The sequence below is a fragment of the Vulpes lagopus genome, chromosome X (genome assembly GCF_018345385.1).
Source record: "Vulpes lagopus strain Blue_001 chromosome X, ASM1834538v1, whole genome shotgun sequence".
NCBI lineage: Eukaryota > Metazoa > Chordata > Mammalia > Carnivora > Canidae > Vulpes > Vulpes lagopus.
This window is the reverse complement of record NC_054848.1, coordinates 13205000-13229423: the sequence shown is the minus strand read 5'-3', so window position 1 is coordinate 13229423 and position 24424 is coordinate 13205000. Positions and strand designations below refer to the sequence as shown.

At 40.1% G+C, this 24424-nt stretch overlaps 1 protein-coding gene across 6 annotated transcripts in view; it reads right to left on the bottom strand.

Moving 5' to 3' along the window:
* The window catches only part of REPS2 (RALBP1 associated Eps domain containing 2), a 227493-nt gene that overhangs the window by 102645 nt on the left and 100424 nt on the right, over positions 1 to 24424 (bottom strand). For all 6 annotated transcript variants that reach the window (XM_041740770.1, XM_041740772.1, XM_041740771.1 and 3 more), the window contains exons 6-8: positions 13539 to 13677; positions 7167 to 7230; positions 4001 to 4143 (exon numbers count right to left, since the gene is read on the bottom strand). In XM_041740770.1, the coding sequence (XP_041596704.1) occupies positions 4001 to 4143; positions 7167 to 7230; positions 13539 to 13677 (346 nt within the window). The remainder of the gene's footprint in view (positions 1 to 4000; positions 4144 to 7166; positions 7231 to 13538; positions 13678 to 24424) is intronic.

The following is a 24424-nucleotide window of genomic DNA, read 5'->3' as shown; positions in this document are numbered from 1 at the left end:
GCCCTCTCTGCCCAGAGCCTACTTTTCCTCCTTCTTCACCTACATAGCCCTTAGCTCATCCTTCATATTTCAGCTCAAATACTTAAGAAGGCCTTCCCCAAGGTCATGCACACACTTGCTGCAGTTGTGCTTCTCCTCCACAGCACCTACCACCACCTCCAATTACAAGTACACGAGTTTATTTAACATCCATCCTCTAACTGCCAGCAAGTTCCATGATGGTAGGAATGCTCTTCTATACAGCATTCTGACCACAGAGAATAACACAGTGCTCACAAATTATTTTTAACAAATTCTACAGTAAAAATCTATACCAGTATCTACTCAGTCACCTAGGCAAGAAAATATCAAAGGCCCATGGTTAAGCTACCAAATAATCCAACTTTTCCCCCCAACTATATCCTCTTATTTTCACTGTTAGGGGGAAAATCAGATATGACCATCTGTTTTGTTATTTTATTGAAAACAAGCTTGTATAATTGTTAATGCATAATAATATCAACCGAATTTATACTCTTCACCAATCTCACTGAAAACTGGATTAGATTATTAAAGACTGAATGTAAGACTGAATGTAAATCAGGAAAAAAGTTGCAACAAGAAGCTAAGCTTTTAAAAAAATCAAGTGGGATACCATAAAAATGAACCCCCAAAATGAACAGAATCACTCATATTTTGCAAAGTCTAAAAGTCACAGAGAAAACCTAGACAGTTCTGGTCATTTTCTTTTTATAAATTTATTTTTTACTGGTGTCCAATTTGCAAACATATAGAATAACACCCAGTGCTCATCCCGTCAAGTGACCACCTCAGTGCCCGTCACCCAGTCACCCCCACCCCCCGCCCACATCCCTTTCCACCACCCCTAGTTCGTTTCCCAGAGTTAGGAGTCTTTCATGTTCTGTCTCCCTTTCTGATATTTCCACTTATTTTTTCTCCTTTCCCCTTTATTCCCTTTCACTATTTTGTATGTTCCCCAAATGAATGAGACCATATAATGTTTGTCCTTCTCCGATTGACTTATTTCACGCAGCATAATACCCTCCAGTTCCATCCACGTCAAAGCAAATGGTGGGTATTTTTCGTTTCTAATTCTAGCCATTTTCTTGAGCTATATACAAAAATAAACATGCGTGGGCAGCCCGGGTGGCTCAGTGGTTTAACGCCACCTTCAGTCCAGGGCATGATCCTAGAGACCCGTGATCGAGTTCCGCGTCAGGCTCCCTGCATGGAGCCTGCTTCTCCCTCTGCCTGTGTCTCTGCTTCTCTCTGTGTGTGTCTCTGATGAATAAATAAATAAAAATTTCTTTTAAAAATTTTAAAAAATAAACATGTGTGATAAAGCATTAAAAAGTTAACTGTTCAACCTCCAGGGTTTGCCTAAAATATGCCATCACTGAGTTTGATGAGGTTTTATGAGATCTCTCATTTTTCATTAGAACTATATAATTATTATTTAAGATTAATCCCACAAGCTCTGGAAATCATGTACAGTTTCTGTTTAATTAAAGGGTATATGAGGGCAGCCCGGGTGGCTCAGCGGTTTAGTGCTGCCTTCAGCCCAGGGCATGATCCTGGAGCTGGGTCCTGTGGGACCCAGGATTGAGTCCCACATCAGGCTCACTGCATGGAGCCTGCTTCTCCCTCTGCCTGTGTCTCTGCCTCTCTCTCTCTCTCTCTCTCTCTCTGTGTGTGTGTCTCTCATGAATAAATAAATAAAATATTTTAAAAATAAAGGGTATATGATGGATTCTTCAGTTGTTTTGGTATAAATACATGCTAACAGCCTCCACAAAAGATCAGGAACAAACAAGGGACTTCTTCCAAAGGAAAGAAAGATGCCTCTTAACTGGCACTCTGTTTTACAGACTCGCCCTTACTGCATTATCAAGGCAAAAGCAGCCATTTGTAGCAGTAAAGGAATCAAAAGAGGCTACTTGTCTTCTGTTTACACACTTCTTACACAAGGCTTTCAGATTTTTAAAAATTTTACCAGTGGCTTTTCAAACAATCCATGAAATACCTGGATACCTACAAAGTGACTTCTCAAACAAGGAGTCATGACATCCATGACTGGTTCCATGGCCATAGGGCATCAGAACAATGTAACACCACCATTAATCAAGACTGAAAAACAGAAAACTAAGTGTGGGCATGGGAGATAATCTGACCCAGGACTCTCCCCAGGGCTCACAAAAGCAAACAGTGATGATATTAAATATAACTAAATAGCCCTGGACCAGACCTTGGTCCTCTGGTCAGCTGTTCATCCCCATTAGAGAGAGACAAAGCCCCCATGTGGCCCTGCTTCCAGGAGAATGGGCTCCTGGATGATCCGATACTGCCTTAGTTATGAAAGCTCTGCCCTTGTCAAGAAAGCCCCAAGAATGTTAGCACTTCTTTGCCTCAATCCAGGAGAAACAGAGAGAAAAAAAGAGAAAAAAAGATGGAGAGGGGATGCCTGGGTGGCTCAGAGGTTTAGCGCCTGCCTTCGGCCCAGGGAGTGATCCTGGAGTCCTGGGATCAAGTCCCACATCGGGCTCCCTGCATGGAGCCTGCTTCTCCCTCTGCCTGTGTCTTTGCCTCTCTCTCTGTGTCTCTCATGAATAAATAAATAAAATCTTTTTTAAAAATGGAGAGATAGAGATGAAAGTGGAAATAGAGCACTTTGTCATGCTGCCCAACTGCAAACTGGTGCCTGGGGACCTATGAGGGTCCCCCAGCCTGGAAGGAAGGGTATAGCAGGCTGAAGTTACATCCTGCTGCAGTCAGAAAGCAGCTGCTATTAGCAAAGTCTAAGCTCTGAAATAAGGAGGAGCCTCTATTCTCTGAACACCCCCCACCCCCTTCATACTTTCTATGGAGGCATTTGGGGAAGATCTCAGAATGGGTCACTCTTCCCTCAACATGTTTACCTACCACTGGCCCCGGCCACATACTTGGTCTCTTCCCTTTGGTTGAGCTTTGGCCTGCTGACTACCAAATACAGAAAATGATAGACTTTTTATTTAAGAGTCAGAGAGACCCCAAGACTGACCTAGATAAGTCACTGGCCACTTTGAATCTAATGTTGTTATGAGGGGATAAGGTAAGATAAACTAGGGCCCTTTCCAGATCTAACCACAAAATTCATACTCTGTTAACAACTATCCAGTTTCTTTAGACATTGCTCCTTCTTGCCAATAATCATCCATGACTAGTTCTCATGCTTTTAAGAGACCTTCCCTAAAAAGTTAGGAAGGTTGACAGCACTAGCTGTCAATGGAAGCTATACTTCTCTAAGTAATAGAAATCGTATCAGTGCCCACTGCCTATGAAAAGGGCAAGAAGAAAAAAGAAAAGGGCAAGAGATTTCCAGTCTTCCAAAAGAACTGATACAAATGTTAGATACCATGACTCTTTCTTATTGAAAGGGTTTGGGGGTAATAGCTTTATTACAAGGAGAAAGACAAAGAGTTCTATTCCAACCTTGTGGTGTGCCAGAATGTTCTATATCATTATCTGATTACAGTTACATAGATGTATATGGATGTAAAAATTTATCAAGGGTACATTAAGATCACAGCACATTTCATGACGTGTAATTATTTTAACTTCCTCATTAGGTATAAGAGTTCCATTCTATTCCATTGCCCCAGGCCATCTGGGGACACTAGTATGTACTAAAGACACCAAGTCAGCACTGGCTCTACAGGAGATCTTCCTCTTCATTCTCTATCAGCTAGGAGGTTCAGTACTTGCCTACTCCACAATTTTTAGGAAAGGGTAAGTGACTAGTTCAAATTCATCCAGAGAACAACAGAATGGAAATAACAGATGACTCATACTTACCCACATCAATCCTATTATTCATATTATAAGATGTAAGTCTAATATCAGTTAAAATACTTTAAATACAAAGGACTCCACAAAGTACGTGGATACCACCTCAGTGCACAAAAAGTTCTTATAAGGCCTGGATGGAAAATGTCAAAGGTTTAGGACTTTGATGAGGCCTTACCTGCTTGCAGGTACTCTGGCTGCAGAGTCGGAGGCAGGCCTTCAGGCAGTGGGTAGCCGTTTTTCCGAGCCACAATGAGATGAAACGCAGCACAGAATTCAGGCAGGGTCAGGGCTCCATCGCAGTCAGCATCACTAAGTTCCCTAAATATAACATGTCACAAGCACCTAACATGGCGCTTGGAAAAGTTACTCAGCCTCAAATATGCAAACACGGGGGCACCTGAGTGGCACAGTCCATTAAGCATCCCACTCTTGGTTTCAGCTCAGGTAGTGATCTCAAGGTCGTGAGATAGGGACCCATGGCAGGTTCCATGCTTAGCATGGAGTCTGCTTAAGATTCTCTCTCTTCCTCTCCCTCTCCTCTCTCCCACCCTGCTCCTGTGCATGTGCCTCTCTCTCTCTCTCTCACCTCACCCCTCAAATAAATAAATAAATAAATATTTTTTTAAAAAAATAAGCAAATACAACTCCCAGGCTCTCTGGTGGTGGCCCTGCAAAGTCTCCAAATGCCTATGAAATCTCAGGGGGGCACTTAGAGGACAAATGTTGATCAACAGTGCTAGTACCAGTAGCACTTTGTAAACAAAACTTTACATTCTTCAGGTTCTCTGGCAGGTCTGTTTCATAACACTGAGTACACAAGACAAGAAACTATAGCACAAAAAGGAAAATAAGGCTCAGAATTCCAGTTAGTCGACAGTCATTCGGTAAATGGGTGGTATGGAAAGCTCCAGAAATGGTGCTCACAATAGTCAGAGGAAGGGCGGGCCTCAATCTTTTTACACTTGTCCCAGGCATAATACAGTTACCCAAGCTCATAAATTAGTACTTCATTTTTCAGCTTTAAGGAAGAATCTTGAACTTTTTAAGTCACATAAATGTTCTATCAAAAATTTGCTTGAGAATTCCCTCCTGGGAAAATACAAGTAAGTTCAATAAATATTGGTTGAATTATGTTTTCGGATAAAACTAGCAACTTGGGAGGGCTGGAACCAGATAAGACACAAAGGAAGAAAGGAAGAGTCTTGAAAAGGCCTATCTTTGCTTCAGTCAATGTTTCCCACTGAAAGGCACAGACCTATTTACTCAGCACAAAAGAAACCTATTTGCCAAAGTAACCAAGACACCATAAGCTCAAGCAGTCTCTTAGGTGTATAGAGACAATATACTTGTGCTGGGACAAATAAAGACATAGGACATAAAATTGTGCTAGAAAGGTATCACTATTTCAAAGAAGAAATATAGAAGGTAAGCTCCCTAACTTTCCTTTGGACCATTCACATTTCCTCCCATCAAATATTTATTTTTTAATAATAAATTTATTTTTTATTGGTGTTCAATTTGCCAACATACAGAGTAACACCCAGTGCTCATCCCATCAAGTGCCCCCCTCAGTGCCCGCCACCCAGTCACCATTCACATTTCCTCCCATCAAATATTTAAAATGCACCAGCCCTATAGAAGCAACTAGTTCCCCAGGGTGAGGAGTCAGGGAACTGTTTCAAATGCTGGGTGAAGAGAGTATCATTCAGCTTTCATGGATATGTCTCAACGTAAAGATAGGAAGCCTCGTGCCAATAATGTTAAGACTGGGAATTCTGCCCAGAGTGTATTCTTCTCAAAATAATAGTTTCTTTTTTTCCCTAGGTTTAAAATCTAATACAAAGCTTGTTGTAGATGGAATATTCCTCAGCCATTAGAAATGACAAATACCCACCATTTGCTTCAACGTGGATGGAACTGGAGGGTATTATGCTGAGTGAAGTAAGTCAATCAGAGAAGGACAAACAGTGTATGTTCTCATTCATTTGGGGAATATAAGTAATAGTGAAAGGGAATATAAGGGAAGGGAGAAGAAATGTGTGGGAAATATCAGGAAGGGAGACAGAACATAAAGACTCCTAACTCTGGGAAACGAACTAGGGGTAGTGGAAGGGGAGGAGGGAGGGGGGTGAGGGTGAATGGGTGACGGGCACTGAGGGGGGCACTTGACGGGATGAGCACTGGGTGTTATTCTGTATGTTGGTAAATTGAACACCAATAAAAATTAATTTATTAAAAAAAAATCTTGTAGAAAAAAAAAACTATCCTAGAATATATTGCTGGAGAACCTAAACCCAGCTCAGAATCCTAGATACACTGGCATGCACAAGTGTTACTGGAATAGTTTTCCAATAAAATGCACAAAACATGACAAGCAATGTTAAATCCTACCACAATTTTTGTAAATCCTCATGAAAAAAGTCTTAAATAAATATTCCAATATTTTAATTATGTATTTACAGCAGCGTGGTCTCCCACCCAAGACTTGGGGAGGAGAGCCCACACACAGTCAGGAGTTTACAGAGGCACCAAGTGTTCTCATAACTGTATATCAGCCACCTGGACCATCCTGGTACAGCCCTTCTGGAGCCTGGGCTGCAGCTGGCACAACAGCAAGACGCAGTACGCACCACAGCTGCAAGTTTCAACTAAGGCCCAGCTCATAAACACCAGCCAAATTTAGGAAGCTCAGAGGCAGCTAAAATAGTCAAATTTGACTTAATTCCAAAACATTTGTGGACCTTCTATTCACCTGGCCTCATAAAATATTTAAAGAGCTTTTCAAGATTCTCTGGTTACCTGCATTATATCAAGTAGAAATATCTGAAAATAAAATTCACAAGATGGAAATGCTCATATGCCCCCACAGTTGTTTAGACAGGAAAGGGATCTAGAGGAGGATAATAATTGGGAAATTAATTTTTAAATAACAGCTAACAGTTACAGTGCATAGTATGCACCAGACACTGAGCACTGTGCTTTTCATGTAATAACTTATTTAATCTTCAGAGCAACGAAAATGTTAAGTTCTAGTCACTCTCTTAGTCTGTTAAAAAAAAATTTCAAGGGATGTCTGAGTGACTCAGTCAGTTAAGTGTCCAACTCTTGATTTTAGCTCAGGTCATGATCTCAGGATTGTGGGATCGAGCCCTGCATGGGCCTCTGTGCTCAGCAGAGAGCCTGCTTGAGATATTTCCCTCTCCCTCTGCCCCTTCCCCCATTCATGCTCTCTAAAATAAATACATATTTTTTAATTTCAAAAGATAAGACTTCCAAAATGTAAGTCTAAGGGATGGGTATGTTATGACAATATGATACTATATGGCATTAATTATACTTACCATATGTAGGAGAGTTCTGGAATGGAAAGCTTTGATTTGGTGAAAAAATTCTTGGCTACAGAACCTGCCAAGAGAGCCATTGTTTAAATAAATCATTAATTACTTATCTACAGCAGCTTTTATATATATAAGTGAATTGCCATTTTTTCATTCAGAATCCCTACCATATAACAACAAATGTAACATTCATTCATCAAAGCAACTATAAATCATATGGCTAAAATCAACATATGAATAGTTCTTACAAGAATATATAAATTATAACAGGGCAAAAGAAGTAATGACATAACACTTATGATATATGAGTCATATAAATTAATTCCTTCATTTTTCCAAAAATCTATAAAAGTTTACTAAAAGACAAATTTCAAAATTATTAAAGTAAAAATCTGTCAAGCACTTTTTTTTTAAAAGATTTTGTTTATTTGACACAGATAAACCACAAGCAGGGGAAGCAGCAGGCAGAGGGAGAGGGAGAAGTAGGCTCCCTGCTAAGTAAGGGGCCCAATGCAAGGCTCTCAGGACCCTGGGATCATGACCTGAGCCAAAGGCAGACATTTAACTGACTGAGCCACCCAGGTGCCCCTTGTCAAGCACTTTTAATGAGAGGGTGAGAAAGTAAAATATAGTCATGGTAGAAAAACAGAGCAAAAACAAGAAAATTAATACTATTAATCTTATCACACAGAGACAAAACAGATATCTTTGTAAAGAGTTTGGTGAAATTTAAGATCTCTTGGTGGCTCTTTGAGAAACTTATCTAGGAACCTCTTGCTACTTTCTTTATTCACCACAAATTTACCAATATCAATCGAAATCAGGTAATCATTCCATTTTACACGTTATATAGCTCGAAGTCCCAACTGTACTTAAAATGTTAGACTGATCCTTATTCAGACTTAAATATTTATGGCTTCAGCTCTCAGACCAATTTCAAACTTCAAAGGCCTCAATTCTAACACAAAGAACAGTCAAATCAAAGCCACAAGCTCTGGGATCCCTGGGTGGTGCAGCGGTTTAGCGCCTGCCTTTGGCCCAGTGTGCAATGCTGGAGACCCTGGATCGAGTCCCACATTGGGCTCTCGGTGCATGGAGCCTGCTTCTCCCTCTGCCTGTGTCTCTGCCTCTCTCTCCGTGTGACTATCATAAATAAATAAAAAAATTTTTTAAAAAAAGCCTCAAGCTCTAAACTGATAAAGTCAAAAGTCTTTCCTTGGCAATCACAAGTCTTCTAACTGGCCTTAAGACAAGGAATTATAGTGGACCCTAAAGCAGATGTATTTTCCTTTGATAGATTATTAAGGATCAAAGGCAAAGTGCCCTATTAACCAATGAGCTTTCTCCCCAAAAGCATCCTGGAAATATTGCTGTCATAGGACTGTTGGCCATCGGGGCAGACACCTTGCAAACATTTATCAGAAATGTCTTAAAAGCCTATTTACCAGCTATTTTATAGATATAAAGACATTCTCCCCTCAACTCATTCTTCTTTTCCCCCTTGATATCCTTTCTTCAAATCACACTAGGCCCAAGCCCAAGCCAGAGACTCGGCCTGGCCTTCAGACAGTAGAGAGATTGTTTTGCCATGGTGTCCATAGGAGATTAGGTAGGGCCCATCCGGAAGCCAACAACTAACAAGTTCAGTCATGCCCTGGCTGCCACCTTCCAGAGAAAGAAGCTGATGAGAAAGCCCTCCCTCCTTTGGTGCTGACAAGTCATTTAACCAGTGAGCTGGAACCCTCAACCCAGCCCTAATCTCAGCCAACCTAGAGACCCCAAGCCAGCTTCCTTTCCTTGCTCTCTTCAGCTTTTCAGACCTGCTGGGAAGCTTCACATGTGGCAAATGAGGGAAAGGTGAGGCTTTAAAAAGCTGTCAGCAATCAAATATCAAAATGTGGATTCAGACTTTTTATTACAAGGAGTCTCTCAGCCCAATAAAAAACAGCTATACATAAGCATTGATATATTAGTGATAAATGTTAACACATTGAATATATATAGATCTTTTAAAAATAAAGACTGGTAACACAATATAAAAATGGGTAGAAGAGCAGCCCAGGTGGCTCAGCAGTTTAGCATCGCCCTCGGCCCAGGGTGTGATCCTGGAGACCCAGGATCAAATCCCATGTCTGGCTCCCTGCATCGAGCCTGCTTCTGCCTGTGTCTGTGCCTCTCTCTCTCTCTCTCTCTCTCTCTCTCTCTGTGTGTGTGTGTGTGTGTGTCTCTCATAAATAAATAAATAAAATCTTTTAAAAATAAAATAAAAAAAGGGCAGCCCCGGTGGCCCGGCGGTTTAGCGCCACCTTCAACCCGGGGTGTGATCCTGGAGACCCCAGATCGAGTCCCACATCAGGCTCCCTGCACAAAGCCTGTTTCTCCCTCTGCCCCTCTCTCTCTCTCTCTTTCTCTCTCTCTCTCTGTCTCTCTCTCTCTCATGAATAAATAAAATCTTTTTTAAAAATTAATTTAAAAAATAATAAATGTAAATAAAAATGGGTAGAGTTGTGACAGTTCACAGAAATAGATGAAATTGCCCCCCTTTTTAAAAATAAACTGTACCCCAAATGTAGGACTCCAACTCACAACCCCAAGATCAGTGGTGCTGGGACAACTGGATATTCACGTGCGAAAGAATTTGAACACCTACTGATATCGTACACAAAAATTAACTCAAAATGGATCAAAGACCTAAATATAAGAGATAAAACTGTAATATAGATACCTTCTTAGAGGAAAATACTGACACAAATTTTCATGACCTTGGATTCGGCAATGATCTCTTATAGCACCAAAAAGCACAATCAAAACTAAAAACTTATGTACTCCAAAGACACCGTTAGGAAAATAAAAAAACAAGCCATCAATTGGGAAAAAATATTTCCAAATCAAGTATGTGCTAAGGGACATGTATCTAGAATACAGGCATACCTCGTTTTATTATACTTCACTTTACTGCAGTTGGCAAATATTGCATTTTTTACAAATTGAAGGTTTGTGGCATCTCTGTGTTGAGCAAGTTTATTGGTACCATTTTTCCAAAAGCATTTGCTCACTTTGTGTCTCTGTATCACATTTTGATAATTCTTGCAATATTTCACACTTTTTCATTTTTATTGTATTTGTTATGGTAATCTATGATCAGTGATTACAACTTACTGAAAGCTCACATGAAAATTAGTAGATTTTAGTAATAAATTATTTTTAATTAAAATATGTACAGCATTTTAAGATATAATACTATTACACGCTTAACAGATACAGGATAGTGTAAATATAACTTATACATAAACTGGGAAATCAAAAAATTCATTTGACTTGCATTATTGCAATATCCACTTTATTGCAGTCATCTGAACCAAACCTTCAATATCTCCAAGGTATGCCTGTATACAAGGAACTCTTACCATTCAGTATTTATTTAAAATAGCAAAAGATCTGAATAGACATTGGTCCAAAGAAGATATACAAATGGTCAATAAGAACATGAAAAGATGTTGAATTTCATTTTTCATCTGGAAAATGCTAATCATAACCACAAAGAGATACTACTTCACACTCACTAGTGAAGTAGGAAGGAAGGGAGACTCAGGAGACAAGCTGACCAAAGTAAAACCATTCTGGTTTTAGACTGACCCTTAACCTAAAAATCAGTAGGTAATAGAAAGAGTCACAAGACACAAGACCCCACTCCCTCTGGCAGTAAAAGCCACAAAGGCCAGACATTCTTAAAATTGCTCCCTGTGGGTAATTTCACAATCCTAAAACAATGGAAAAACTAACCACCCGATGTAAACGATAAACTCAAAGTTAAGGAGTAAGCCTCTCCCTAAGGTTAGCTAAATTTTAAGACTTATAAAACCCTTTCTTAGAGGCTAAGGAGGGTCCTCTTCCTCACCTGGGAGAAGACCACTATTTTGTCTGTGAAGTAGCTCCTTTCTCACTGCTATACATACTAAATTTTTGTTCCTTTCTTTAAACAGCTGGCTCTTGAATTCTTTCTCACACAAAGCCAAGAACGCTCAAAGCAAAGGGCCTGAGGCCCTTCCTCTCGGGACCCTGGCCCATCTGGCATCACTAGGACAGCTACAAGCAAAAGACAGATAATAAGCGTTGGCAAGGATGTGGAGTAACTGGAACCCTCATATGTTGTTGGTAGCAATGAAAAATAATGCAGCCACCGTGCAAAAACAGTCTGTTTCAAATGACTGAACAGAGAGAGTTACCATATGATTCAGCGATTCCTCTCCTAGGTATATATTTAAGAGAAATAAAAACATACATCCATACAAAAATGTGCTCACAAATGTTCATAGCAGCATTATTCTTAATAGCCAAAAAGTAGAAACAACCCAAATCAAGTGCCCATCAATTGATGAATAAATAAAACATAGCATATCCATACAATGGAAATTATTCAACCATAAAAAGCAATGAGCATCTAGTGCACAGTACAACCTGGATAAACTTTAAAAATATTATGCTAAGTGAAAGAAGTCAGACACAAAAAAGGTTTTAGACTTTTTTCTAAAAAAGTTATATGTTATATGTTATATGATTTCACTTGTAAGAAAAGCCCAAAATAGGTGAACTTTTAGAGAGAAAAAGTGGTTTAGTCATTATGTAGGGCTGGGAGGCAGAAAGAGCAGAAACGGGTAATAATTGCTAATAATAGGTGGTTAGAGGGTACTGAAAGTGTTCTAAATTCAGATTGTAAATATACTCTGTAAATACACTAAAACCACTGAACTGTATACTTTACAGAGGTATATATTATGGTATATTAATATTCCAAAAAAAGATTTTTTAAAAGAGATATCACCTAATTGCAAATATATGAACCCCTCTTGACCTTAAGCAGACTGAACTGTTTTTAATAGGCATTTGTGAGACAATCAGGGAAATCTCAACAACAAAGAATTGATGATATTAAGGAAACATGTTTTGTATTGCTTTCACGTGTGCCAATGAATTGTGGTTATGTTTTTAAAAGAGGTTTTTCTTATCAATCAAGATACAACCTGAAATATTTTCCAATGAAATATCTGATTAACTGCTTCAAAATCATCTGGGCTGAGAGAGGTTACAAACAAAAATAAAATCACAGGTACTGTGTAATAGGTGCACAGGGGTTCATTATACTAGGCACTCTAGTTGTATCTAGAAATTCTGTAAAATAAAAAAGTTAAAATAAAGCCACTCCTAACAGCTACCCATTTGTATTTGTCTAATTATACGCATATACTGTGAAGAAACTCACTTAAGGGGCACCTGGGTGACTCAAGTCAGCTAAGTGCCTGCCTTTGGCTCTGGTCATGATCCCAGGGTCCTGGGAGCTGAGCAGGGAGCCTGCTTCTCCCTCTCCCTCTGCCTCCCCACACTCATGTTCTCTCTCATGCGCTCTCTCTCAAATAAATAAAATCCTTTTTAAACAAAATAAAAAAGGAAACTCATTTAAGCAGTGGGTAAGATCAATCTGGGTTTCTGCTTTTTTTTTAAGTACTGTTGTCAACATTAATATGTTGTATCTACAATATTCTGCTTTCAATAAAGCTATTACCACCAATTAGAAAATGATGTCTGAATTTATACAAGTATATTTCAATTACACACCATATTTCTCCAGAGAAAATTAGTCCACATTCAATATGTCAGGTTACAATTATTGAGGGCATATTGTTATTCTTCAAAATTGAAATACAAAAAGAAAGTTTTATGAATTTTTCTTCCAGACTCTACAATTTACTGTTTAGTCTTCAGCCCAGGAAAATGTAGGCACACAGGAATTAAATCAATTTGTCTCAGTTTGAATTTTACATGAGAACTCAATAGGAATACATATTTTGAAGACAACCCGAAGAACAGACATGTGGATATAAAACTGCTGGCCAATTTTCCTCCCATATTTTAATTTCTCTCAGAAAATCCAGAGGAGAAAGACTTGAGCCAAAGAAAACAAGCATGAATTTGGACTTGGAAAGCATACATAATATAAAGAGACTTGTGACGCTAAATCTTTAGAAGGTTACACTACATCTTTGCTCTAATATGAATAAGCAATTAAAGAGGTCATCTTCCTGCCATAGTCTACCATTTCAAGAACTGTTCCAGCTAAAAAGGCACAGATCTAGACCAGGTTCCCCCAAATTCCCATTTTAAACCTTTAAAACTGAAACATAATTTTCTAAATGTCATTGCCAAGTATTTTTCTGCATGGTATATAGTTGATAAGAACTTCAATCTCAGAGGAAAACAAATCAAAATCACAGAATGTTGTCATATTCATTTTGCGTGAACTATTTCTTAAGATATGTACTGTTATCTGTGTGAGACAATGATCTGGGACCCATGTCTTCATCCATCAGACTTAGTTACCTGAAATGAAGGAACTTGGGTCAGGTTGAAGGGATCGGAACTGATTGACATAGTACTCGCGCTGTTCTTCTGTTATCCTCCAGGGTTCATCTGGGTAATTACTGCTGTTGTCATGCGGTTCTCTCTCCACGGAAAAGGACTTTCAAAATAAAAAAAGCAAAGGCTCAGAAGTAGAAATATTAAACATCAGTAAAAGCTATCATACATTATACTTATTTTTTTCCTCAAGAGAATATATTTAAACACCTTGTAACTAGAGCATCATTAGAACATAAACTTCTTGCAGGGCAGACATCATGCTTTATAATTTTTTTGTATACCTCAAAGTTGTTAATAGGACTGAGCATGAAGAGTAAAAAGGATGATCATTCTTTTTAAACATTTTATTTTTGAGAGAGAGAGAGAGTATAAGTGAGGGGAGGGGCACAGAGGGAGAGGGAGCAAGAAAACCTTAAGCAGGCTCCACACCCAGTGCAGAGCCTGACTCAGGACTCGATCTCACAAGCCTGAGATCATGACCTGAGAATTGAACACAACCGACTGAGCCACCCAGGCACCCCAAAAGGACAATCATCCTTACCTTCAAATATTCACATTTTTATCCTTCAGGTTAGCTGAGTAGATAGCAAAATAATCTAGACTCCTTTCTATTTTTTAAAATCTACAAAAGCTATAGCCACATCATCTTTTTCTGAAGCATTCATTCTCACTGTATAAATCTGGGAATTAAAAGTTCCAATTCCACCTGCCCAGGTCCTACTCGAGTGGCAAGTCAGGATCACAGAACCTCTCATTCCGCATTTGTGGATAATACCTGGTAATAGAACTGGGTGGAAAGAACAACTGCTCATGGTACCACAACAAACAGGGTAACAAAACGAGGGGTGCATCAGACCTGCCACTAGGGGGCATGCAAGGCAAATGTGAGGATTTAAGGATACAGAGAACCAGAAAAGTCGTTCAGGAGAAAACAAGACTGTACAAGGCAGTGAGGAAAGAAGCAAAACTGGTGATTCTGGAAGGAGGAGCCTAGAGCTTTGTTCTATCCCTCCCATCTACCCTAAGGCTAAGGTGCTACTTGCCAAGGGAACCTAGAGGTGAATACAAGGAGTGTGAGCCTTTAGGACAAAAGGCGGCTAGGAAAGAAAAAGAGAGTTATTACTGCTAATAAGCCATCAAGTTGCCTGCTTCTGCACATACTATCAAGAAATTCATCATTAGGAGAACATTCTACTCACTATCTCTAGAAAAGACAACTGACCATCTCTGCACCCTTCCTCCACCCCAACACACACCCCATTCCAGGAGGTAATTCTTCTCAGGAACACCCAGCTCTCCTCTCCTCTGTGAACTTTCAGAGATGAAATAAGACTATAAAATATTGAACTGTGATATAGCCTTGAGATGTTATCTCTAAAGTTTTCATACTAGGTGAGTTTCCACTAAATGTAGATCAAACCATTCTTAAATGCCCCAGAAGCTACTAATCATTAGTTAATATCTTAAATTCATAGAATGCTTTCAAATTTACAAAACACTACACACACCTATTTCATCTTGAGCATCTCAAAACCTTTGAAAAGTAGACATAGCAAGTAGTAGTATCCTTTTCCCAGATGAAGAAGTAAAGGCTCATAGAACTTAAGAGATGAGTTCACATCCTTCATTATATACAATCAGCATTATTGCAGTTAGCAAGTAATTACCCCCTCTGTCTTATGTTGCTCAAAGTCAGCCTACTCCATATCAAGCCTTTGTACATTGAATTACATCTGGGACCTTGAAAACATGATGCTAAGTGAAAAAAGTCTGACATAGAAAGACAAATACCAAATAATATCATTTAGATGTGGAACCAAGAAAGTCAAACTCACAGATACGGAGAACAGATTGGTGGCTGTCAGAGGCTGTGGGTGGGCAAAATGGGTAAGGGTGGTCAAAAGGTACAAACTTCTGGTTATAAGATAAATAAGTCCTAGGGATGTAATGTACAGCATGGTGACTATAGTTAACAGTACTATGTTATATGTGTTTAAAAGTTGCTAAGAGAGTAAATCTGAAAAGTTGTCATCACAAGAAAAGTCTGTAACTCTGTATGATGAAGGATAGTAACTAGACTTAGTAATCATTTTGCATTACATACATCTAATCAAATAATTATGTTGTACACCTAAAATATAATATTATGTCAATTTATCTCAATTTTTAAAAATACATTAATTTTAAAAATTGAGTTGTATCTGAGTTGTTTTCCAGAACTCCTATCATTCTGATAATAAACAATATAAAAAAGCAAGGCCACAAGTCAGTCTAAGCACCTGATGGACCACACAACTTTCCAAAACACTCTCACCAAATTCCAGAGCCAAATTTAAATGCTTCACACTAGTGCTTTCTGAACAAGCCCAGATGTCTGACCAGGTTGCAGAGGCAAAACCCAGGGTAGAAGGCATCAGTATGCGATGGAATAGGTTCCTGGCCAAACTATGTGTAGAGCTCCTAGGAACACTGTCCTTCTGGTTAGCACTGAAAGGAACAGCTGGAGTAAAGGTATCTAAAAAGCTTGGCATGGGCAGGACAACAAGAACAGATGTTTATGACTGAAAAATCAAGCGGACAGAGATGGTTCACAAACCCAGCAAGACACTGGTGAAAAGATCTGTCCCACCACCACCCTACGAATGAAAGCACGAAAATCTCTGTGCTGAGTGTTGGCTACTGCATTCCCGGTTCTGACACAGAAGCTACTATTCCCCTAGAATACACTCCTTTCTGCCTGGAACTGAAGCTGCCATATTCAGTTGCTGTTATTATGTCAGCCCATGTTTGTTCTTTCTCCAATCCCAGGACCACCTGCTCATTATTTCCTCTCCCACGTTATCTCACTCCCAACAGGTGTCAGCAGCCTCCCAGTAGGTCTCAAGTCTATTCTGACAGCAGAGCTTAAAAGCCTATAGATGACCTGTCACCTAATAAAAACATCTACTTCCTCCACATGACCGTTAGGGCCCTTATAATCCAACCTCCTCTTTGCTCACTCTTAGCAGGCTTCTGATTGGCCACATGCTCGCTCTTCATGGATCACATCTGTGTCTTCTTCCCAGACCATCCCTCCTCTGATCCCAGCTGGCTCAAATCCTATTACTCGAGTCCCACTGCCCCCAAGGGCTCTCCAATGTACCTGCTAGGCCCACAGCCACTGCAGAGGGCAATGCCCATCCCCCAACTCCAATACCAAGGTGAGCTTGAAAGCCACATGTGCACCACAAGACCTACCTCACACCTGGTCTCACCCAACTGAGTCTAAGTAAGGAAGGGAGGGCACACAGTTTCTGGCCTCTGCAGTGCTCTTGCATAGAAAGCTCTACCCTAGCAAGGAAAACATCAGCTAGATGCTCAACACCGGGGGTGTGGATAAGAAATATAAGGATCATCAAGCCCAGAAATCAGACCCTGCACAGATGCAGTGTGGCTATGATATGAAGTGAGGGCTCAGTGAAACCTGAAGTCACGAGGAAGCCAGAAGCAGCAGAAGCAGAACCTGTGGGGTAGACAAGTACTAAAAAGAAAAGGGGGTAAGGATGGCTGTGGCAGCCAGAAGATAAGCAGATACTGAAGCAAACTCAAGGCAACTAGGCAAACATGAACAACCAAGAATTCCCACTCCTCAGGACCACTGGGCCACACCTTGTCTCTCGTTTCTTAGATTCCCAGACCTGCAACCCCATCTCCTTTTCAAGAAGACTTAAGCTGGCAAACAGAGTTCCTGCTCCCCAAAACCAAAAAGGCCTTGCAACAAAGAGGGAGAGGGCATATGAATATTGTATATAACCTGTGCATAATATAGTGTGGCCCTTCTACTGGCTTGCACTAAATGTGTTAACCTACCCCCAGTCTCTTTCCCCTTGCTTCTCACTGCATGCTTTTAATTGATTTAATAAACCAAGTAATTAAGCATCTTAAAAATATTAATTCTTCTGATAAGTATCACACAGTTTGAACATTTCAAGTGCTCTTGACTATCATCAACTCAGGTTTCAACCTGGAGGACCAGAACCATATCATGCATTCCTTTATTCAGCATACAATCCCTAGCTACTACATCACACATACTAAAAGAGTAGTGTGAGACCCACTTACTGATGGGCTCTGATAAGTTCAGGTGTATGTCTTATTACTAAAAAGAGGTGCAGAAACACTACTCTGTGTTGTGTTGAATGAAAGAAAACCTAGGAGTCTATTTCACATTTAAAGTTTCAGATCTGGGATCCCTGGGTGGCGCAGCGGTTTGGCGCCTGCCTTTGGCCCAGGGCGCGATCCTGGAGACCCGGGATCGAATCCCACATCGGGCTCCCGGTGCATGGAGCCTGCTTCTCCCTCTGCCTGTGTCTCTGCCTCTCTCTCTCTCTCTGTGACTATCATAAGTAAATAAAAATTTAAAAAAAATAAAATAAAAAAAAAATAAAGTTTCAGATCTATCAAAAGAAGTCCATGCCTATCTTCCTGTAGTTCATCCATGGTCTCTGATCTCTTTGGGGAGTTCTCCAGTTCCATATCCATTATTAAGTGAGTATTTCAGGGTCAGGTGAGGGCATACGGAAGAGGTAGATCACATTCCATATATCCTTAGGCTGAAATAATCTAAAAGAAAGCTGATCTACAAGAAGCAAAATGATTTGAACTTTGCTGCATGAACAGTGATCCATTCATTCATTCATTCATTCAACAGACACTTACTCAACACCAAAAATATCCCCAAAACTAGTGACTCGGGATACATAATGGGCAAACAGATTCTTTTTCCCAGAAATCCTAGGGTCTCATGAGGGAGAAAGACAAACAGGCAACCCCAAAACAGTGAAGTAGTGCTATGGTAGGACAGGGTACTCTAGAGCTTTGTTACTCAAAGTACAGTCCCCAGACCACCCACATCAGCATCACCTCGAGACTTACTAGAAACACTGAACCGCACACTCTACCCTTTGTCTGGTAAATCATAGTCTGGGAGTGGGACCTAGGAATCTGTGGCTTAACAATAACAAGTCTTCTAGACAATTTGAAGCACACTCAAGTTTGAGAAGCAATGCCATTTATTTTTTTTTAAGATTTTATTTATCTATTCACAGAGACAGAGAGAGAGAGACAGAGACAGACAGAGGGAGAAGCAGGCTCCATGCAGAGAGCCTGACACGGGACTCAATCCAGGGTCTCCAGGATCACGCCCTGGGCTGCAGGCGGCGCTAAACTGCTGCGCCACTGGGGCTACCCAGCAATGCCATTTAGAACATGCAGAGCAAGACAAACAAAAGGAACAGCATTTATAAAAACTCCAAAAAAATGAGAGAAAATGGCCATCTTCTGAAAGTAGCTCACTTGGACTACATATATATAGAATAGGCTGCTGGTACAACATGGATGTTAGTGGAGCTGCCTGAAGATGGTCCAGACAGCAAGCAGGGCCCAGATCATGATGGCCCAGGTACCAGGTTAAAAGATACAGATTGTATCTAGAAGACATGAGGGAGCCACAGAGAAGTATTAAACACAACAATGAAATAATCAGATGTCAGTTATAGAAAGATCACTTCATTGAGGAGAATGGAAGGGGAAAGACCAAAGGTAGGAAGACAAGTTAAGGCCATATGAGCAACCCTGGCCCAGAGGTCAAGAAGGCTCAGAGTTAGGAAGGGGATGAGAGGAGTCCAGAGAAAAAAGAAGCCCTATGGCCACAACCAGAGGAAGGCCTATTCCAGTAGTGCAATGGCAGCTAAGAACCTCTCTGTCAGTAGCTAGAGGGCCATCTTGCTGCAGGACCCAGATACAAGGAACATCATCTCCAAATGAACCCCAAAGTCAACTGAAAAAACTAGCATCATTTTACAAAGATCTGAAAAGTCGGCCACCTGAGAGAGAATATCCAACTGCAAAGACTGAAGGCATTGAGAAATGTGGGTGGATGAACTAAGGAGCCTAAGGTTTCCAAGCAGAAGCCAGAACCAGGAAAAGCTCCACTTGTGCCTGCACTCTAAAAAGCCTCTCCCGGTTCAACTCCAGCACCAGTGGTTTGTTTTGTCGGCTGGGTAAGGATATTTGCAGGTTGGTGCCAATTTTAAGTTCTGCCAGTGTTTTTAAGAAAAAAATGAGAGAGAAACCTTCCACATCTGTCTGCTTGAGCCACATACATATGGTTCATTATGCAGTTTCTCTAGACACAGGAGAATTAGATTTGCTTATATTTAAAACATTCAAACCCTTAGTTTCGTTTCAAGTGAAATGCAAATATTTGGCACTACAAGTTATTATCTCAAGGGAAAACAGGCTGTTTATAATGAAAGAGATTTCAAAAGACTCATTAAAAAGTAATACTATTAATAAAATCCCAAAAGGTGACATTTACCCCTGAAGTATCTTAAAAATCAAGCACAGCTGAATAATATGAATTGCAAGGAAGCATTATCAGGGAGAATTTACAAAGGGTGTGTATACTGTTTCAACCACAGAACGTTTCTGTTTAGAATATAATCCCACCTTGGAGATATCCTGTAAATGCTGCCCAAGAGTCCAGCCATTTCACCTGAGGATGCAATGATCTTATACCAGGGTCCTTCTGGTGCCTTAGTAAACAAACCATCTAGAGTAGCAAAAGCTCATACAAAGCCCACAGTGAATATATGAGAACACCTCACCCGCCAACAAATTTTGGAATTAAGATGGCCATAGTGCAACCACGGATCAAAATATAATTTCATGAGCAAATATGTGAGAAGACTCAATCACCCCTAATGGGAAAGAATGGCTAACAGACTGGTGACACTAAACTAGAGCCCAAGTGAATATTAATCTGCCTCAGGAAAGATCATGGTTGCTGATCAGCCACGGGGCTGAGGAAAAAGAAGTCACAGAGGCAAATGACAACCATGCTGATGTGGGAGATTACAGTAGCTGTCCTCCAATCATGTATACCGCCCAAGACCAGGTATAGAAGTATCACTGAGAAGCTGTGGCTGCCCACCCAACAATGACATGTTCCCCCATACCCCCTGCAGTTGGTTGCAGCCATGTGACTGAGTTTTAGCCAATGCAATGGGAACACAGGCGACCTGCACCACTTCCATGTAAGGCTAGCACCCTGTGGCACTCTATGCTCGTCCCCAAAGGCCACTGAATGGGGGAAAGGCACAACCACAGGACTAAAAAGCACTGGTGCCTGAATCACCATGTGGAGGAAGGCTGCCTACAACCTGTTAGATGACTGAGAAATATACCAATGTTGTTATGTCATTAAAACATGGGGCATATTTGTCACAGCAACTGTTAATCTATCCTTCAGGCAAGGCCCAAAGGAAAAGCAGGCCTTCCCAGTCACAACAGCACAGCCATTCCTGCACCAAAGATGGAAGCATTAGGCTTCGTTTTGTAATTGGACCACCTGATGATCTGAGACAGTTCTGAGCCCACATAACTTAATTTGTCCATGTTGACGAACTATAGGGACACCAAGCATGTGGACGCATCTTTACGGCCATCTTTCTATGTCCGGTTAAAAGGAGTTTATCTTTCATAGGTTTGAAGGAGACTCACAGGGAAGATGTACAGAGAAAAAGAAAAGGGGACCAGGGTAAAACTGGGAAAACTATTACATAAGGAATGAAGAAAACAAAATGGAGCTCAGCAATTTTGCTTTGAACTTTCAACTGGTTACCATGTGATACTTTACAAACTTGTGTATTTATATTGTCTCACATCTCGCTCTCACTATAATAAAAGGTCCATGAGGGCAGGAAAATGGGTCTAGTCCGATCACTGCTGTATCCCCAGCACCTGGAGAAGTGCCTATGCCCAATACATGCTTTTTTCAGTGACGGAACAAATAACTGGACAAATGGTCAATTCCAATCCAGAGACAGAAAGGCTAATCTGAGCTCTCCTATGATGACTAGAGCTGAATTTTATATGCATTTATCAAACAAGTCACCTAACTGTAAAAGCTGGGCCCTTTCCCTTATCTAGGAAATTAGAGGGAAAACATCTTTTTATTTTTATTTTGAAATAGTAATAGATTCACAGGAAGTTGCAAAAAATAACTTCTGTTTTTGCCTATAGAGAAGTTAGTTCAAATTAAATCCTAACAGAGCAATTTAACCATATCAGTTTCTTCATGGAAATATACCCATAAAGATGTCAAACTTGCTCAGGGATCAATTTCAACAGTTTAGAAGGTTGATTGTAAAGTGTAGGAATCTGAATCTAATGAGAAACACAGAGTTGCTGCTTATTAAGATAAAGTAAATTTTAAAAGCAATCACCACAGACATAGGAGAATGTCAGAGAACATGTATTTATTACTTTGCTAAGTGCCAGGCACTGTAAGTACCCAATACACATGACCTATTTTCATCTTTACAACAACCCTGTGAAGTAGGTCCCATTATTTCCAATTTGCAGAACAGGAAACTGAGGATTAAGGAAGGGAAGTGACTTACCAAGATCACATGCCTACTAAAATGGTAGAGCCAGAACACGAGCTAATAAGTCCAGAGTATGTACTCTTTTTTAGTCAGCAAGCCCTATGGCTCTCCCTCCCTCTCTTATCCATCCATCCTATAACAATATACCATTTCCTTTTAAGAAACATTCTCACTACTCTGAAAACTATGTAATACTGATAAAAGAAATTCAAGATGACACAAAGAAATGGAAAAACATTCCATGCTCATGGACTTGAACAATGAATATTGTTAAAATGTCTATACTACCTAAAGCAATCTACAAACTCAATGCAATCCCTATCAAAATACCAACAGCATTTTTCACAGAGCTAGAACAATCTTAAAATTTATATTGAACCACAAAAGACCTTGAATAGCCAAAGCAATCTTGAAAAAGACAACCAAAACTGCAGGCATCACAATTCCAGACTTCAAATTATATTATAAACCGGTAATAATTAAAACAGTATGATACTGGCATAAAAACAGATTCATAGAACAATGGAATAGAATAGAAAATCCAGAAATAAACCCACAATTAGATGGTCAATTAATCTTTGACAAAGGAGGAATGAATATGCAATGGGAAAAAGACAGTCTCTTCAACTGGTGTTGGGAAAACTAGACAGCTACATGCAAAAGAATGAAACTTGACCATTTTCTTTCACCATACACAAAAATAGACTCAAAATCGATTAAAGACCTAAATGAGACCTGAAACCACAAAAATCCTATAAGAAAGCACAGACAGTAATTCCTCTGGTGTTGGCCCTAGCAACATTTTTCAAGGTATGTCTCCTGAGGCAAGGGAAACAAAAACAAAAATAAACTATAGGGACTACATCAAAATAAAAAGCTTCTGCACAACAAAGTTAATAATCAACAAAACTAAATGGCAAACTATAGAATAAGAGAAGATATCTGCAAGTGATATATCCAATAAAGAGTTCGTATCCTGGGATACCTGGGTGGCTCAGCAGTTAAGCGTCTGCCTTTGGCCCAGGGCATGATCCTGGAGTCCCTGAATGGAGTCCCACATCAGGCTCCCTGCATGGAGCCTGCTTCTCCCTCTGCCTGTGTCTCTGCCTCTCTCTCTCTCTGATGAATAAATAAATAAAATCTTTAAAAAAAAGAGTTGGTATCCAAAATATATTTTTAAAAAAACTTATACAACTCTAAACTCAAAAAACAAATAACCCAATTAAAAAATGGGCAGCCCAGAGCTGCCGCCCCGCCACTGTGGCTTCCTCCTGGGCCTCACGGGGTGAACAACCCCCACCGAGCCCTGCACCAGGCAGGGGCAGAGCAGCTCCCCCAAGTGCTAACACCTGAGAAACAGCACAGCAGGCCCCTCCCCCAGAAGACCAGCTAGACGGACCAGTTCCAAGGGAAGTCAAGGGACTTAAAGCACACAGAATCGGAAGATACTCCCCCGTGGTTTTTTTTGTTTTGTTTTGTTTTTTTGTTTTTTTGTTTTTTGTTTTTGTTTTGTTCTGTGCTTTTTTTTCTTTCTTTTTTCTTGATTTCTGATTGCTTCCCCCACCCCACCCCCCCTTTTTTTTCTTTTTTCTCCTTTCTTTCTTTTTCTTTGTTTTTCTTCTCTTTTTCCCTTTTTTTCTTCTTCCTCTTTTTTCTTTTTCTCTTTTCTTTCCTTCTCTCTCTTTTTCTCCTTTTCCCAATACAACTTGTTTTTGGCCACTCTGCACTGAGCAAAATGACTAGAAGGAAAACCTCACCTCAAAAAAAAGAATCAGAAACAGCCCTCTCTCCCACAGAGTTACAAAATATGGATTACAATTCAATGTCAGAAAGCCAATTCAGAAGCACTATTTTACAGCTACTGGTGGCTCTAGAAAAAACCATAAAGGACTCAAGAGACTTCATGACTGCAGAATTTAGATCCAATCAGGCAGAAATTAAAAATCAATTAAATGAGATGCAATCCAAGCTAGAAGCCCTAACGACTAGGGTTAATGAGGTGGAAGAACGAGTGAGTGACATAGAAGACAAGTTGATGGCAAAGAGGGAAACTGAGGAAAAAAGAGACAGGCAATTAAAAGATCATGAGGATAGATTAAGGGAAATAAATGACAGCCTGAGAAAGAAAAACCTACGTTTAATTGGGGTTCCTGAGGGCGCGGAAAGGGACAGAGGGCCAGAATATGTATTTGAACAAATCCTAGCTGAAAACTTTCCTAATCTGGGAAGGGAAACAGGCATTCAGATCCAGGAAATAGAGGGATCCCCCCCTAAAATCAACAAAAACCGTTCAACACCTCGATATTTAATAGTGAAGCTTGCAAATTCCAAAGATAAGGAGAAGATCCTTAAAGCAGCAAGAGAAAAAAAGTCCCTGACTTTTATGGGGAGGAATATTAGGGTAACAGCAGACCTCTC